Below are 19,584 nucleotides of genomic sequence, written 5' to 3'. Positions count from 1 at the left end.
GTAGTGAAGTATCATAATACCGCACTAAGCACTTTCACTACAAATGATATTCTTCTCGGGAAACGCCTCTTCAAATTTTAATTCATTAATGAAATATAATTGTATCCCGCTGGCAGCTTAAAATGCATTCAAAGTTATTTATTTGCATATCAAAAATGAAAGGGAATGCAGTTTTAAATGCTATTAAGAGATAAAAATATATTAAAAAAAGAGCGTAGAAGAATGTAGTAAAGAAAAACGAAATAGAAAATATTCGTACTTTCGTTGCACTATAGATGGCAGCAAAAATTTTACAATTTAATCCAGATTTATTATTTAAGTATTTCCCTATTGCGGATGTATTGAAGTGATTGGCACCCACGCGTTGAATTATGAGTTCGAAAATCGAAGCTTTGGTTTGAAAAAAAAAAACAAAGCATTGTCTATACCTAAAAAATTTTACAATAAAAACCAATCATCCGCTCGATCAAGTCCATTGATTAACTACCAAAACATTCGGTATAACAGTTGACCACCAAACCCAATCCATACTCTTGCTTATTTCAAGCGGCCGTCAGTCAACAGCATCAAAAGATTAGTGAAATAAGTTCATTCACTGTGGTAGACTGAAAAATATTGGACCTTGGTCTTAGGATATTCATCTCATCATAGTTGGGACTATTCTCTAAAATGCTACTGTATTTCTAGAGTAAGTCTAGATTAAGGGGACAGATGACTGAAGGCCTCGCTTCTTTGTAACAAAAGAAAAAAATAAAATAATGAGGATTCCAAACATAAAAACCATACATTCGACTAAAGTTCTATAATTAAAAAGGAATTGTATCGTAAAATAATCTTATTTTTCCTTTTTTCTTTGCATACCGTTACAGCAATTTGTTTCTTTTTCTTCACTGACTGACGCTACATATCGGCGCTGACCTTACTTGACAGCAGCACTCAACTGCTGTTATTGTCATTGCCGCTGTTTTCGTTGCACTTCCACGAAGCTATATTTCATCTTTGTTGCGTTTAAGTGCCATCCTTTGACAAATGTGATAGCTATTCTGGAGTAGCTTTTAATGCGTGCAACAATTTGGTATACACCGCGGCATTTCACTTTCGAAACCCATTTTTTCCTTGATTTCTAAAAAAAGATGTTCACAAAAGATTTCTAAGTTTGTGTCTCTTCTTCTATTTCATATTTGTTCTTCTTCCTCCACTTGGAATGTTTTACTTCACAGCTGCGCATCATTCCACTTTGTTTGTAGAAATTGTCCGAGTGCTTATTATTTGAGTTTCACTTCTTCATATTTATGTTTGCGGTTAAATTTCTAGTTGTCAGCTTAAAGTAAAAACATATGTCAAAATATTGACGGCACTGCGCCCCAAAGTGTGTTTATTTGTTTTGATTTGTGGGGGAATGTCAAGTTAATGCTCATCTGTTCTCACATGTATGTATGTACAATAGTATATGTATATTTGTATACATACATACATATGCATATGTGTACCCCATATTTGCTGCTGAGTTAACATACATACCTCTTTGACATGCCCGAGTAGATCGGATTTCGAGGTTTTGAAAGGTTTAAATGTTCACCTGAGGCAACTTAATATGAGACTATTGGAAACTTAATTGCATGCAATATATAACACAATTATACATAAATACATAGAAAGGTGTTGACTTATAGAAATTGAATGATTGAGAAGTAAAATATGACAGAGTTTAAGTGTCAAACCGATTTCTTATGTGAGTATTTGATAGCAGTAACAAAAGTCGGGAATATATTAGCCTTTCAAAAGTTATTGGAAGTAACAAGGTTTTCAATAAGAGCGCTACAAAAGTTTTAAATAAAACAAAAACGGGTTGGGATATGAATGAAATTTTTCATTTCTGTATGTTTTGTATGTTATGTATGGAACTCGATTTCTTTTGCACGGCCTCGTGGTGGCCCGCTTGCAGAAGTCTAGACGCTGAACCCAATTTTCGACGTTAGTAGAAAATGGTATCAACATGATTAAAAAATAGGTTATGCTTAAGGTTAAATTTAGTTTTCAGGAGTCTTATACTAAAAATTATATGGTATTGAATATTTTAACTAAGCTCCACTAAAAGGCACAAAGCTGTATTGCATTAATGCTAGAAATCTCTGAATAGTTCAATATACCAAAATCATTGAAAGGCTTTTTGGAATTACCTACTCACCCTGTGGTTGAAAGATATAAAACCTAAAATTGCAATAATCTTTAGGTGATTAATCATTTAAGAGAAAGGCTTTTTTGGAGCCCGAGTCCAAATTTCGCGATCTTTAGGTGAAATCAGAGAAATTCATACTCACTCGACCAATTTCAACCAAATTCGGTACATAATATTATCTTAATAATCCTATGTTTTCTGATTCTTTAAATTTTCAGTATAAATATCAAGAAATAATAAATATATTCGGATACAACTTTGTACAAAGAGTGCCTTTGAGGTATGGCATCCTGAATATAAATTTTTTTTAAATCAAACCATATCTATTCAAGCCCCTTATACCGAGTATTTCTCACCTCACTGTCAAATATTAAACACTCGGTGGGATATATTACGAAAATTCAGAGAGAATCGGTTTTTGATAATAGTATGCCTGTATGTCAAAAATGAGTTGAATCAGATCAATTCTTTTAGCCCCAAATACGTGAGTTAATTGAGTTTTCAAATCGTGTATGTATATAACTTACCAATCTTATGTAACTACAGGTATTTTCCTACTTTGATCCTGGGAAGTTGCCAGAATATGAAGAGTTCGGTTACACCCGAACTTGGCCTTCTTTACTTGTTACCAAAGGTTTTACCATTAATAAATAAAATATATGTTTTTTAGAATTGGTTGTTGTGTATATACGCGAACTAGTCATTTGATTTTTTAGAGATAGATCTCAATTTTTTAACACAGTCCCTTTTTCACCAAGAAGGAAGACATAACAGAGATGCTATAAGAAATGCACCTGTGCACCACAAGTATTATGCAACCTGTTCAGCTAATGTAATATGGCAGAAAAATAGCTATGATATATTCTTCAGACACAATTTTTCACAACCTCTGAGATGTCATTTAAAATTCGATCCAAGTGAAGATCGTTGATAGGTAAATTTACAGATATTAATATATAGTACGTACATATATACTGTTGGGTCACCGATTGCATACCACTGCATACTTCAACCACACGTTCTTATATATTTTTTGCAATTCCTACTTCTTCTTATTTGCCTAATATTCAAGGTTAAGCATTAGAAGTCATTTGCATTGTGTTTGCTTGCGTTTGCTCTCTACACTTTGCTAACGCTATGTTTCGCTCACGCATCTACACGTATGTTTGTTTGTGCACATTAGTTAGTCCTATTTAGCATGTACTAAGCTTATATGTAAGCAGCATATTGCAATGCTGCATTCCCATTTTGTCATTTCTCTTTTAATAACTAAATTATATATGAAGAGGCAATAGCGTTAAGTAGGTACTTAGTTTTATGGACTGTTAGAAGTACATAACATATATAGTATTTATATAAGAATTAATACAAAGCGGAATTATGTACATAGTTAGCGGTATCGAAATATTGTACAGAATGTTATTTAAGGAGAAGAATTGTGCAAATAAAGTTAGTCTAATACCTGACCACCTTACAGTGTCATTACTCTGCCCTTTGCAACAATTTCGCTTATACTTTCGCTATTTCGTAAATTTCGCGGTTATAAAAAAAGCTTTATAGCCCTACATTTTTTGGCGCCCAACGTGGGGCTCGAGTAAGTTGTTTCGTTGTTCGCATATCTTTCGGAGTTTGGTGGTCAGTATTAGACTGCATCGTGGGACATTATCGTCATTGAATCTTCACCATTGGACATCTTTACCATTGGACACATCAGCATCGCTCGCACACAGCACAGCACATCTACTTGTCGCCACTACGTTTCGCTAGTACCATTTCCTCCAGGTGATATTCGCATATTTGTTGCTTCGCATATATGTACATATATATTAATCTCGTTGATACCATTAAATAAATAAATAAATTAACAAATCATGTATTACCCAACTACTCACTAGAAGGAAAATTATAATTATTTGAAATATTTTGAAGTCAATAAAGCACGTAGATAGAATTCCGTTCTACAATGTCTTTGGACGAACTAAAACAACAACGCACCAGCACCAAGAAAAATATCACGCGTATTAAAAATATCATCGATGCTAGCCTACGACCAGGTGGAAAAGTTCTTTCAGTGGCGGAATACAAATGTCGTTTAGGCATCCTGGAGTCATACTTCAAGCAGATTCTTTCAATTCAAACGGACATAGAAAGATTGGATGCTGAGGACGGAGGACGTGCTGACCTGGAAGAACTTTACATAACAACTAAATTGATCATCCAGTCGCAACTGGCAGACGATAACAACGTTTCATTTTCGGATACAACTTGCGTGGTACAATCAAGTTCAAAACTTCCACCACTTAAGCTTCCTACGTTTGATGGCAAGTATTCGAATTATCAAAATTTTATTACCTCGTTCAAACAAATAATTGATCACGAGTTCAATTTAACAAATATTGAAAAATTCAACCATTTACGAAATTGTCTCCAAGGTCAAGCCTTAGAAACTGTAAATGCGTTTCAGGTTACAAATGAAAACTATCCAAAGGCGTTAGAACGATTGAAGGTACGTTATGACAACAAAACTCTAATTTTCTTGGAAGGAATAAATTCGCTATTTGATTTACCAGCAGTTATGAAACCAAATGGCATTCAGCTAAGAGGTTTAATTGATAAAGCTTCAGCTATTTATGGTTCTTTGACATCACTGGGTAGTGACAAGCAAATTTCTCAAGCAATGCTAATTTATCTAATATTGCAGAAGTCTGATGAACAGACCAACAAAAGGTGGAAGGAGTCGCTAGATTTCAGAACTCTGCCGTCATGGGAAAATTTCATCGCAGTTTTGGAAAGACACTGTCAATATCTGGAGTCACTCGACAACACGCATGGTAGTACTTCGCCAGCTCAAGGTTTTAACAAACACTCCACTCCGAAATCAAGGAGTGAACCAAAAGGTTACACATTTTCCTGCTCTACCATATCGTGCCAATTCTGTTTTAACAACAACCACAAAATTTTGAATTGTGAACGTTTTAAGTCGCTAAACATAACTCAACGTTTCGATCATGCAAAGAAAATTGGACTTTGCATCAATTGCTTATCCAAGGGACATCAAGTAGCCAATTGTTCATCATCGCACAGGTGCAAGGTTTGTGCACGACAACACCATAGTCTACTTCACCGCGGTTCACCTTCAGGCCAACCAACAACTACTCAACTATTTCCTACACAGGAGGCAGCCGTACATACACATATGAATAATTCATCGTTGGATAATGTAATCCTTGCAACAGCAAAAATTTTCGTTCGTGATTCATCGGGGAGCTATAGATTGGGTACAGCGCTGCTAGATTCCTGTTCGCAAGTCAATTTCATCACAGATGATTTTTCGCAAAGGTTGCTGCTGCCAAGAAACAAACAAAACTTAGAAATTCAAAGCATTGGTTTGTCATCAACAAATATTAAATTCAAAACTTCAACTAACATCAAGTCGCAAGTCACCGGTTTCGAGCTTCCATTAACTTTTTGTATTACATCGCATATTGCTTATCAACCAGATCCGGAAATCAACATTTCAACATGGAATATTCCAACCAACATAGAACTCGCTGATGATGAATTTCATATACCAAAGAAAATTGACATGTTGCTGGGTACGGAAACGTTCTTCATTCTGGTATCTGTTGGTCAAATCCATCTTGGGTCTAATTTACCCATCTTGCAAAAAACGCTCTTAGGCTGGATCGTTTCGGGACGCTATAACACCGGCAGTAACAATATATCTAAACCATCTTGTTTATTTTTAGCCAATGAACCTTTAGATGCCAAATTGGAAAAGTTGTGGAAATTGGAAGAAGTTACTACCATCCCAGAGCCTTGGACTCGTGAACAACAGATTTGCGATCATTTATACAATGCAACCGTGTCAAGAAGACCTTGCGGCAGAATAGTTGTCAAACTCCCTTTCAAGGATGATCCGACGTGCTTGGGCGAGTCATACACTACGGCATTGCGACGATTCAATGCACAAGAACGTCGATTAGCTAAATCTCCACAATTGACAGCACAGTACGTTGAATTTATGAACGATTACGAGAGCCTGGGTCATATGAGCATTGTAAAGAATCCGAATCTGAGCGAACCGCATTATTTTATACCACATCATTGCGTTCTTAAGCCAACAAGTACAACAACAAAGCTTAGAGTCGTATTTGACGCCTCCTGTCGAACTACATCCCAAAAATCACTAAACGATATTCAGATGGTTGGTCCTACAATCCAATGCGAACTTTTTATTCTTCTTCTTCGTTTCCGATTCAATAGGTTTGCACTCACTGCGGATATAGTCAAGATGTATCGGCAAGTATTAATGCATGAAGATGATCGAAAGTTCCAGTACATTCTGTGGAGGAGTTCACCGACAGAGAACATTCGGACATATCAACTAAATACTGTAACGTATGGAATGGCTGCTGCACCATATCTTGCTATACGGAGTTTGCTGTACCTAGCTGAACAGCATTCAGAACAATTCCCAATTGTCTCAAAGATCGTGAAGTCATCATTTTACGTAGACGACTTACTGTGTGGTGCTGACAGTCTAACCGAACTTTCACAGATAAAGCAAGAGGTAACACAACTGTTAGAATTAGGAAAGTTTAAATTAACAAAGTGGCATTCTAATCATCATCGATTCAGAGAAGACGACTCGTTAAAGGATCTAAACGTAGATTCATCTATCACTAACGCACTTGGACTAAAATGGAACCAAAATCTTGATTGTTTTATTTTTTCATTCGAAGAAAAACTAGGACTCACTGGTCGTCTTACAAAACGTTCCATCCTATCTGTTGCATCGACACTTTACGACCCACTCGGTATTTTGGTTCCTGTTGTTATAACTTCAAAAATTTTGTTGCAAGAAATATGGCTACTTAAATTGGATTGGGATGAATCAGTGCCACAGAACATTGAATGGGCTTGGAAAAACTTTCTGAATTCCTTATCGGATCTTTCATTAATCAAGGTGCCTAGACCTTGTTTTTCGGCAGATATGGAGTCTCTTCAACTACATGGATTTTGTGACGCATCAATTCGTGCATATGGCTGCGCAATTTACACTCATTTTATCAACAAATCTGGCACTACTACTATTCGCTTACTCACTGCTAAGTCAAGAGTTGCACCCATCAAAAAACAATCGTTACCAAAGTTAGAACTTTGTGGCGCTCTTCTCCTCGCTCGTTTATTAGCAAAAATTAAACCAGCAATTTCTCATAAACCTTTTAATATTTTTCTTTGGACAGACTCACAAATAGTCTTACATTGGCTGAAGATGCATTCTGCAACACTTTCGACCTTTGTTGGTAATCGAATTTCGGAAATCCAGGACTTAACCAAAGGTGCCCATTGGAGACATGTACCAACTCATTGTAACCCGGCGGATGTTGCGTCTAGAGGATGTACCGTAAAGGAACTTGTTGATTCAATATGGTACACCGGACCGAGGTTTCTATACGAAAATTCAAATAAATGGCCAAAGGACAGCTGCAATGATATCGACATGGAAGTTGTCGAAAAGGATAGCTTGGATGTTCCGCTTCAACAATATTTGTCGACATAATACAAAACTTAACGAATCATCTACTCTCTCACCACAAGAGTTGCATCACGCCTTACTTTGCATAATTTGGAATATTCAACATATACATTTTGCTAATGACATTCATCTTTTACAGAAAGGTCTCACGACAAATGGCCCATTGCGTTATTTAAATCCGTTTTTAGAGTATACCGAAGGATTCCAAATACTCAAAGTTGGAGGTCGATTGGAATCAGCAGATATTCCAGAAGAAAGAAAACACCCAATGCTGTTGCCAAGCAAATGCGAATTCGTTGTGCATTACGCTCGCCACCTACATCGGAAACACTACCATGCAGGACCAAAGGCACTCGTAGCACTAATAAGACTTCAGTTTTGGATAGTCAATGCACGCGATTTAGCAAGACGTATCGTCAGATCGTGCACACATTGTATACGTTACAAGCCAAAGCTGATGAATCAGGTAATGGGGCAGTTACCTGTCGAGCGATTGACTCCATCTCGCCCCTTTGCGCGTTGCGGTATTGACTTCTGCGGACCAGTCAACGTATACTTGCGTATTCGAGGTAAAACACCTTATAAATCGTACATAGCGATATTTGTTTGTCTAGCGACAAAGGCGGTTCACATCGAACTTGTATCAGACCTTACCACGGACGCATTCTTAGCATCATTGAAGCGGATGATTGGAAGGAGGGGGCTACCCTCTGACATCTTTTGTGACAACGCAACAAATTTTGTGGGCGCTTGCAGCAAACTAGCTGAATTAAAGTCATTTTTATTTAAAACCGAAAACAAGGATGCAATTATGAAATACTGTGCTAATGAATTTGTAAATTTTAATTTCATCCCTCCCAGAGCACCTCATTTCGGCGGTATTTGGGAGGCCGCAGTCAAATCGGCTAAGAGTCATCTCAACCGTACCATCAAAAATGCAAGACTTACCGCTGAGGAACTAACAACAGTGCTGGTGGAGATAGAAGCTGTGTTAAATTCTCGGCCACTAACACCATTGTCATCGGATCCAAACGATTATGAAGCATTAACTCCGGGGCATTTTATTATTGGTAGCGCACTAAGAGCACTCCCTGAGCGAAGATTGTCAGCTGAAACAAGCAGCTTACACAGATGGAATCAAGTCACAAGCATTAAACAGACGTTTTGGAACAGGTGGTCAAATGATTATATCAACGAACTTCAAATACGATCAAAGTGGTTTTCGGAACAGCCAAACATCAACAACAACTCAATGGTTATCATCCATGAAGACAACTTACCACCACAAAAATGGCATATTGGAAGGGTTATAAACTGTATTCCAGGAAAGGACTCTAAACTACGTGTGGTGGACATTCGAACAACGAAGGGAATCATTCGGCGACCAATTCACAAGCTAGCACTACTTCCTGTTTGAAACTCCTTTCAACGGGGCCGGGATGTTGGGTCACCGATTGCATACCACTGCATACTTCAACCACACGTTCTTATATATTTTTTGCAATTCCTACTTCTTCTTATTTGCCTAATATTCAAGGTTAAGCAATAGAAGTCATTTGCATTGTGTTTGCTTGCGTTTGCTCTCTACACTTTGCTAACGCTATGTTTCGCTCACGCATCTACACGTATGTTTGTTTGTGCACATAAGTTAGTCCTATTTAGCATGTACTAAGCTTATATGTAAGCAGCATATTGCAATGCTGCATTCCCATTTTTTCATTTCTCTTTTAATAACTAAATTATATATGAAGAGGCAATAGCGTTAAGTAGGTACTTAGTTTTATGGACTGTTAGAAGTACATAACATATATATAGTATTTATATAAGAATTAATCCAAAGCGGAATTATGTACATAATTAGCGGTATCGAAATATTGTACAGAATGTTATTTAAGGAGAAGAATTGTGCAAATAAAGTTAGTCTAATACCTGACCACCTTACAGTGTCATTACTCTGCCCTTTGCAACAATTTCGCTTATACTTTCGCTATTTCGTAAATTTCGCGGTTATAAAAAAAGTTTTATAGCCCTACATATACTATAATTAATAAACATGTTTTTAATGTTTTTTGACATCCTTCAAGTTGAGTTAATTTACAAATAAATAACTATTCAGTGAAACTAACCTCAAATTAAATTAAAATATAAAAAATATGTTACGCAAAAGTTGACATTTTTGATTAATTAAATATAATTTTCATAAATTCCACAAAACAAATAGTTTCCCGCTACAACATAGACGATGGAAAACGAATTATTGGCGCATATCACTTACGCTTTGGGATAAATATAGAATGTATGTACATTTTTATTGAAAAAAGGAATTTTATTGAAAATATTAACATTTTATTGAACTGTTATTTTAATAATTTAAATTATACCGTTATTGTGGTTAATTATTGTTTTTATTGTTTTTTTTTATTAAAATATAACACTTACATTTACGAGCTACCAAAAGAGCCGATCGAGCGCTGCTGCAAGCAAAATTTAATTAAAAGCACACAAAAAATGCAACCTTATACACTAGAGCAACCATTAGTGACCTGCTGACTTGCTAGCAGATGCATTTTATACTATATCGTATGTATGTATGTATGTACATATATTTAAGTAAGTGTATGTATAAATGAGATATACATATGTATGTGTATTTTACATACATATGTATATAAATGCTTATATGTATGCTTGTGTATTCTGCGAATTTCCCATTAAAAGCTTGGGTGCGCTATTTATGCGTTAATAAATCGTTGTTGTTATTAATATTTTTGTTGTCCTTATTGTAACAAATTTGCTTTAAAATTATATTTATTGCTTTTTGTTATGTTATTTTACTTAAAATTATTTCATTATGCATGAGTGTGTGCACATACAGACACATGCATACTTAATGACATTACGCATTCTGCGCATGCGCGCGTGTGCGTGCCAGTGAGCGACAATTAAGTGCAAACAAAAGTACCGCAAACAGCATAAATTCATTAAATAGCTGCCAAGCTGGCAAAAACAGCAACAACAAGGCAATTTTAAGAATTGAAACAACAACAAAAACTAAACCAAAATAAACAACAACAATAACAAGTCGATTTTAATTTCATAAACAAGCAAAAATTTACCGGCAAGCAAACAAATAAATAATATTTGCAGCAGCAAATTAGCGCAATGCTGAGTGGGGTGGGGCGCAGTAGAGTGTTGCAAGGCGAAAGGGCGGTGTTGCCAGTGGCTGCTGTGTTGGTTATGTTGATTGCATGCCGCACACGTACGCAAGTAATTGCAGAATTATTACTAATTTCATTAGAGCGCATTGCAGTAATGCGTGGCGCATGTGTGCGTTAGAGACACACGCACACATACAAATACACGCATACAAAAATGCTTGCAAAAGTTGTTGTTTTTATGGCAACGACATATGTAAGCGCGTTTGTCGACACACATAATGCATCGTAATTAAATGCATTTGCATAATAAATTAGCAAAACACGCCGAATGCTGCCACATTGCTTGCCACATGCAGCTAAAGGCAGGCATAGCGAAAAAATAGCCGCAAAACTGCGTCACACGCGCAAATGTGTTGATATAAAGGCATAGAAAATGTGCAAAATCGCGAAATTTTAATTATCATTTTAATATGCATGAAATTCTGCGCGAAAAAACCAACACACACATTTGCATACAAGTGCATGTGAAATACAAAGCGCTGTAAATGCAGTCAAGCACACACTTGTGGCAAACACACACCTATGCGTATATGTATTTGTATTTTGAGTTTGCTAAGCATGTGTCTGCTCCGCTTGCCACAGCATTGTTATTACAAGTGTCGCTTGTGCTACTTTTCTGCTCATTGTCAGTTGGCATGACGAGTGTTGCTGTTGCTGTTGTTGTTGATGCTGTTGCTGTTGCTATTGTTCGCTATACTATATTTATTTTTTGTGTTGTCAATGCATTTTCCTATTTTATAGTTGTTTTCCTTTTACCTACTTTAGTGCCATTTTTTTGTTGCTGCTGTTGTCACAATTACTAGCAATCGTTGCAAAATATGGTAACGCCGCAGCGTAGCGTCAATGAAATATGTTGCATGTGGTGACAATTTCGTTTGACTAACAGCCGGAATGAGTTTCGGCGTATGCAGTCATGCCGTCGCCAAACTCTGTTTCACTTTTGGCCACAAATAATATCAACAACAAAATGTGAAAGTTTTCAGTTTCGTCGAAATTGCCTATTACAATGTTTCAAATGCATGTAAGTCAGCTGCAGCTGCCTGATGTTGCAATATATGCAATATTATTGTATGTGGTAGCTGGTGCTGCGTAAGTTTTTACTCAGGGAACCAAGGTTCAATAACCGAGTAAAACTTAAAATTGTAAGACTTCGTGCTAGGTCTGTAAAAAAACCGTTTCGACTAGAAGCTTATAGATTAGTTTTTAAATCTAGAAGCAATTTGTAGAAATGTAAAATCGTAATAAACTTTCTCTCAAAATAAACGTAGGATTTTGATGAACTTAGAATCTATTCGAAGTTTGTTCTCTTCATCTCTGATTTACAACAAGTCTAATGGGTCATTTAATTTACGGATGCATTACAGGAAAAAGATCTAATGCTATACATATGTAGCTTCAAACTTACTCTTGAAAATGTATTGCTTCAGAGTGTTTTGTTCACCTAATGCATGTATATATCATCCAAAAGTAAGCGAGGTTATTTATAGATATGTATATGTATATAAATGATCAGGATGACCAAAACGAGTTGAAGTGCGGGTGACTATCTGTCTATTTGTCCGTCCAGTCCGTTTGACCTACCGTCCGTGCAAGCCGTAACTTCAGTTAAAATTGAAATATCTTGGTGCAACTTGATATGCGCGTTCCTTGGGCAAAAAAGTAAGAAGTTCGTAGCACTGCCACGACCACAAAACGCCATTAACCGAAAACCTATAAAGTACTATAACTAAGCACCAAATTAAGATATAAAACTCTAAATCGGCACAGAGGATTACAGTAGCAAGTGCCACATGTGGGAAAAATAATTGAAAAAGTGGCCGTGGCTCCACCCTCGAATAAGTTTGATATACTATACATATCTCCTAAACCACAAAATCTCCAACAACCAAATTCGCCTAACTCAAATATTATAAGAACTCTAGATGAAATCGATACCTTTAAAATCTTTTAAAAGCGCGATAAATCAATAACTAAATCCGCCAGGAAAACTAAAACTTACCGCCGAGTTGGTATGAGTCGGATTCAAAATTGCACACATCGCCACTTTTAGTTGAAATCACATATCTCGAGACCGCCCAACCGATCTCAACCAAATTTGAGGACGGAATGTGTGTACCTTACCCAACTTATAGTTGAGTTTTTAACAAAAGTAACGGTTAATGTGTGAGATATATAATTGAAATTCAGAGAGAAACCTTTTCAGTATGTCTGTTTGTTAAAAATGGTTTGAATCGGGTTAATCTTCATTTAAATCTCATATTTGTATATAATATAACGATTTTCGTGATATGTGAGTTATCTTAATAAAATTGAGAGAGCGTATTTGGTTTGTGCTTGGGATGATTAAAATCGAATGAAAACTTGCCCTAGGCTCCATATAAGTTGCAAGCCTTATGTAACTGAAGGTATTTCACTGGCTTTAATCCTTTCAAATTGCAATAATAGGAAATGTTTGGTTATAGCCGAACTTAAGCCTTCCTCACTTGTTTATTCTGTTATTCTCTCTCCGGCAATTTTTCTATTTTTTGCGCTACGTCTATTTGCTATAACCTTATATTTATCTCTAACTGATCATTTATTAGCTTTCTTCTTTCCTCCTCTCCAAATTCATTTATTTATCTCTCTATATATTAGTTCATCTTGGAAAGGTATTAACATGAAGAAGCTGGTACGACAGACTTACAAGAATATATAAATCGGGAACACTCGAAAATATCTCTTTTTATGCCAGCAAACAACAGCTTCAGGTCATAAGCTCCATGTTGCATCCATATGTATGTATATAGCCCTTTGTCTTCAAATAAATAAGATGATGAGATCGATAAAAAAATGTAATCTTTCCAACATGGAACAAAATGCCTTGAAGTTTGGGTTAAATGAAGCTGTTGATTAGTTATACAAATATTGGCTGGAATTGAAAGCACAAGAGGCATAGATACAGTTAGCAGTTAGATTTCATAATAGCCTTCTTATATGTACATATTTGCTACTATGACAGTGTTCTAAACTTCAGAAAGACTTACTAGTGCTTCTAGAAATACATACATATTTATGTAATGATGAGAGAAGCAAGTTAGAATTCATACTACTTATTAATTCAACAGAATCTAAGATACTAAAATACGACATAAATCAAACATGTACGATTTACAGAAATATATTATAGAACTTCTTTTTATTATAGAATACTTCAATGCTATCCCCCAATGTGGCTGTTAGCTGGCCATTATGGTCAACCTTTAACAGCTACAAATAGTAACCGCTACACAAACGGTAATGACAGTAGAGTGAGGAAGTCAAGCGCAATAAAAAGAACACAAATATAAACAACAATAATAAAATAACGCTGACCGATGTAATAAAAATGTAGGTTAAACTTTTGCGGAATTCATTATGGAAAGTTGGCATCCGCCAAGCCAATACATACAAACATATATACAAACATACGTATGTATGTACATAAAGCTTTATGTATACAATAAATCTATATTTGTAATAAATCTGTTGACCAAGCGAACTGATGGTGGCAAGATAGCAAGTGCCGCAAAGGTATGACACAGTTGGACAACTGCTGTGCTCCGAACATTGTACTCGTGCTCCAAATATTTAGTTGAAGCATTTTTATAGTTGCCCCATCTTTTTTCCCCTTATTTAGCTTACTTTTTTACTATGAAAGACATTTGCATGACAGTTAACTGCCACTGATTGATACGCGCGGCAGTAGCAAGAGCGACATTCCCCATAAATATATATACAAAGAAGGAAAAACATAAAAAAGTTAATAAAAAGTGACAACAAAGCATGCCGACAACAAAAAAGTGTTGCAGCATCAACAAATAAAACTGCTGAAAACAACAACAAAAAAGGTTTATTTGACTTCATTGTTATTGGAACGCACCTTGCGGTTAACGAAGGCAATTTATCAGTGGGTGCAGCAACGCCCAAGCCGCTAAGCGCGTCAGCCAAATGAACCAATGACCAACAGTGTGTACGAAAAGTACACGCCCAGAAGGGTTGCACTTGAAAACGGAATATACATATAAGTGCAGTTTTGTGAGCAACAAAAAATATATTTACCTATGTATATGAATGTGTGTATATGTTTCAATATTTTTTATATCCATTTAAATATGTATGTAGTGTGGAATTTCTAGTTGTTTATTTGCAGAAGCAAGTCAGCAAACAGGCTGGGGTAAAGCGCAAGGTGCGCACTTGGCAAGCAAATATGCAAATATAGTATATACTGTCTGATACATATATATATATATACAAACTTCTATAAATAAATAAGTATGTATATTCTCAAGCCCTTCCATGAACTTGTATATATACTTGTATGTATTTGAAACTTTCCGCCAAGTCTCACAAACAATTGCTTTAGAACAATACACACAAAACAACTCTAATGAAAACAGCAAAAAATTTACAATAATAAAAAAAAATAAAAATAAAACAACAACTTTTTCAATGTGTGGCAAAAAGCGGAAAAGTCGTTTCGAGCTAGCCTACTGTTTGGTGTATATAGTTACCACCCTTTTCTCTGTAACCCTTCACACTGCATTCTTGTATTGCCTACACGTAGCCACCTTTGTGTGGCTCCATTGTCGGCTTTACGGTCCATTGTTCTTGTCTGGTACGTGGTACAATTCGTATTTGGCATGCGTGGAATTTATGACCCAACTGTAGAATGTGTGCAAAATGTAAACCTTTCAATCTGGCATTTTTACAGCTCAGATTGATAAGTTGGGATTTTCATTTACTGGGCTTGTCCCAAAAACTTTGGAGGTTTTGTGTTGGGAAGTGGCAGCTAGGAAAAATACAAAATTTACGGTTTCTTTTCTGTTGGTTATATTAGTTTGCTAGTGAGTGACCTTCTTATTGTAGCCTTTAGAGATTAGCACTACTACACTGGAGCACCTGTCATCGGTTCCGTTTAGAATATCATACCCAAATAATGTGTTTCTAATAATTTCTTTTACATTGGCATGGAGAAACAAGCTCTTAGGTCGTATTTCTGCAATATTATTCCAGTATTCATAAAATACCAGGAAGCAGACTAAAGCGAATAATAATGCGAAATCCCCAATAGAAATAACTCAAGTTTTCTCGTTTTCCATCTATGTATATTCGAATTTCGTTTGTAATCTGGATCACTGGGGTTTTTCGATGATGACAAACTGGTTCAATTCGACGAAATCAATGATACATATCTCTAGAAAAATTGATAGTGAAGTCAATGTTTCCCTAATAAGGGAATAAATATGCAAAATCCCGAGCTTTGGGAAGCACAGCAGATTAGGTTTAGCAAAATCTATATAAGAACATAAAGCAAAGCAAGGCTTAGCAATGTTCTAAAGTCAGTCATTTTCAAATAAATCTTAAAACACTTTCTCCAATAACCCATAAGATATTTCTACAAACGTAATCAGTAAGGGAGGTTAATAAATATTATAATTATTATGATATCAAGTGCAAGCTTCTGTAATCTATATCACTTGAATCAGCTATTCGAATCAACAATAGTGTAATCAGTTGAGATGGTAATATACACGGGCTTAAGTCTTGTTCTTGAATGAACAATGCAAATGTCATCCCCATAATTCGGAGCACCTGCACATCTGAAAACACTGAGGCGCTGAACATTTTTGAAAACTAATTCTTAAGTCCTGAAGCTAACGGATTGTGTCAGCTTGTGAAATGATGTTTTTCAATCTAAGATAATATACATTTATCCTTACCCAACTACATATAACCTAAATTAACTTAATTTAGCCTAGTCAACATGATTGTGATGCCTCACCTCGTATTTAATAGCTTGAATTCAATACTTATGGTAAAGGTGGAACCAAATTTTTTATAAAAATTTTAGGCTGTTTTCACAAAATATCTACTTAAATGGAGAGAACTAACTACTAAATTAAGACATAAAGCTGTAATTTTATACAGACGATCGCAGTAGCAAGATGCACCTGTGGGCAAAATTTTTTGAAAAAGTGGACGTGATCCCGCGCTCTAACAAGTTTAATGTACATGTCTCCTAAACCACTTAAGCTACAACAAAAAAAATTTGCTTAGTTGAAATCCTATAAGGACTTCTACCGACAGTGTAGAAATGGATGAAATGGATCGGAGGATAGCTCCGCTCACTCCCCATACATACAGCGGTACTGTTAAAAACTACAGAAAGCGCGATAAGTCAATAACTAAATACGCACGAGACACTAAATTTTACCACCGAGTTGGTGTTAGAGAGCTTTATTGAAGCTGGTGAGAAAATTGGACGATGAGCGTGACACCGCCCACTTTTTGGTGGAATGCTACATCTCGGAGCCTGACCAACCGTTTTCAACAAAATTTAGTACGTGGCATTCCTCTAACATTCTTATGTCACATTGTGAAGTTGGACGAAATCGGAGAACAACCACGCCTTGATCCCTAGATACCGAATATTTAGACCCCGGTACTTATTACTTTTCGGTTGCATCCGATCTTAGCCCTTCCTTACTTGTTATTTTTAGTTATTTAAATTTCTCTTTGAAAATACACAAAAGTTAATACTCTAAATTTTTTATATATTTTGTTGCTTTTTATATTCACATGACTTAATATGTTTCTAAAGCTTAAATATACAAAATAGAAAAAAAATAGTTAATACCACTATCTTTACTTTTAGTTGTTTTTGAAATAAATCCATTAACTAACCCTGAAGTAAACAAGTGCCTGACTAAATGCTGCTTAATGGAATTTTCATGTAAATTTTTTTCCAAACTACATGTAACACACACATGGATTAGTTGGTACAACGCATTAGAAAGCAGTAACAAATCGAAGAAAAATTACCTTAATCCGCGCTTAAGGGCTAATTATGACAACTAAGCTGACACATTAACCCTATAGTTACAAAGCAAGAGAAGCGGACGGCCTAGATGCCTTAAAAAATTGTAAAAAAAAAAATATTTTAAGGTCAAATTGTGCTTAAAAGCTCATGATTATTAGAAGAAAGCAACACGAAAATATTTATTTTATTACTGTATTACAAAAAACGTGCATGTCGAAGCACATTAATTTGCAATTTATTTCAGCTGCCCAACTGCGCCAAATATACCTAAAAGTAAGTAATAAATGTCGAAATTCGTAGAAAATTATTTTGAAATCAATTTGCAATTTGCGCACATCTTCGCAACACTAATATCAATCAGCATTACAACACGCTGGCAAATTGCCCGTAGCGCGAATCTAGTAGCTGCGCAGTAGCCTCGAGTAGCTATGCTGTGGCATCAGTGAAGTCCCATATTATTTGGGACTGAATTTTCACTTTTTCATTTCGCGAATACAAAGTTAAAAAAAAATGTGAGCTTTTCGCAAACACCAGCTGTGCCGAACAACTTAAATATTTTGATTTTTTCGTTGAAAAAATAATAAAAAGTCATAACACTAATAACGGCATTAAAGCAAATACCACTTGGTGAAAACAAAACAAAAAAAATTAATTCGAATACTTTTTTATAACTCAATATTTTCATAAAATTTTTTACACATTTTAGTCATCATTTTTATTGCTTTACAGCTTCAAATCTTTCGCATACAAAAAAACTGATCATAATGATAAGTCTGCCAGGAGGTCTAGTCTGCTCTGAAGGCTACACAGCCGAAATCGCGGTTTGATGGCAGTACAATAATCATAATCAGCATAACAATACATTTTGAATAGTCAAGCCAACATGCTAGCTGACGCTTAGCGCTCCGACGCAGTTGGCAGTCTCGTAATGAAAGTTATAAAATAAAAGCAATAAAAGCCAACAAATTCTGGCAGCAAATCAGTGAAACAATAGAAATACGGTGGCAGCAACAACAATAGCAAATGAGTAGTAATAAGCATGTAATGTAATGGAAAGCTATGAAAATAAATAGCCAAATTGTATACTTTTTTATACGTTTCTAAGTACATCACATTCTACATATTTGCACGAAGTGGGTTGAAAAGGCGTAAAATGTAAGTCAAATCACAACTGATTCATAAGTACATATATAAGTTGAGTATACAACTTTGATGAAGGTTAATGAGTTGGTTTGGTTTAGATTAAGCCATTGCTGGCACACACTCAAAATTAACACTTAAACTGCAAGAAAATGCATAGAGGTGAAGTTAGGTCGGCTTAGAATACTGCCTTAAGGTGTAAAACATCAACCAAAGGATCGGAATCCAAGCAATTTTATACAAACAAATACTATATATGACTCATACACTGACCGACATATTCGGCATAAAGTTTGTTAGAACAAGTAAGGAAGGGCTAAGTTTGGGTGTCACCGAACATTTTATACTCTTGCATGATAAAGTGATAATCGAGATTTCATTATCCGTTATTTACATACTTTCAAATACCGTATTTGTGTAAAGTTTTTTTCCGCTATCATCCTTGGTTCCTAATGTATATATTATACAGAGAAGGCATCAGATGGAATTCAAAATAGCGTTATATTGGAAGAAGGCGTGGTTGTAAACCGATTTCACCCATATTTCGTACATGTCATCAGGGTGTTAAGAAAATGTTATAAACTGAATTTCATTGAAATCGGTCAGTAGTTCCTGAGATATGGTTTTTGGTCCATAAGTGGGCGACGCCACGCCTATTTTCAGTTTT

The 19,584-nt window shown here is 35.7% G+C and overlaps 2 protein-coding genes across 16 annotated transcripts in view; one reads left to right on the top strand and one right to left on the bottom strand.

Moving 5' to 3' along the window:
- Positions 1-19,584, bottom strand: part of LOC126763169 (insulin-like growth factor-binding protein complex acid labile subunit) — a 182,786-nt gene that overhangs the window by 96,918 nt on the left and 66,284 nt on the right. The window lies entirely within an intron of this gene.
- Positions 4,143-6,499, top strand: LOC126762812 (uncharacterized). The gene is made up of 2 exons (XM_050479856.1): positions 4,143-6,386; positions 6,446-6,499. Exons 1-2 carry the CDS (start codon positions 4,143-4,145, stop codon positions 6,497-6,499), a joined length of 2,298 nt encoding a protein of 765 aa, XP_050335813.1.

This window comes from Bactrocera neohumeralis, chromosome 6 (assembly GCF_024586455.1).
Source record: "Bactrocera neohumeralis isolate Rockhampton chromosome 6, APGP_CSIRO_Bneo_wtdbg2-racon-allhic-juicebox.fasta_v2, whole genome shotgun sequence".
In the NCBI taxonomy this organism is placed as follows: domain Eukaryota; kingdom Metazoa; phylum Arthropoda; class Insecta; order Diptera; family Tephritidae; genus Bactrocera; species Bactrocera neohumeralis.
The sequence above is the reverse complement of the archived record's forward strand: the minus strand, read 5'-3'. Positions and strand labels throughout refer to the sequence as shown.

What these genes read in the sequence shown, in the direction of transcription:
- LOC126762812 (XM_050479856.1), top strand. Translation starts at nt 4,143, where the DNA reads ATGTCTTTGGACGAACTAAAACAACAACGCACCAGCACCAAGAAAAAT. An exon ending in CACTAAACGATATTCAGATG is followed by an intron (nt 6,387 to 6,445) that starts GTTGGTCCTACA and finishes CCGATTCAATAG; the next exon opens with GTTTGCACTCACTGCGGATA.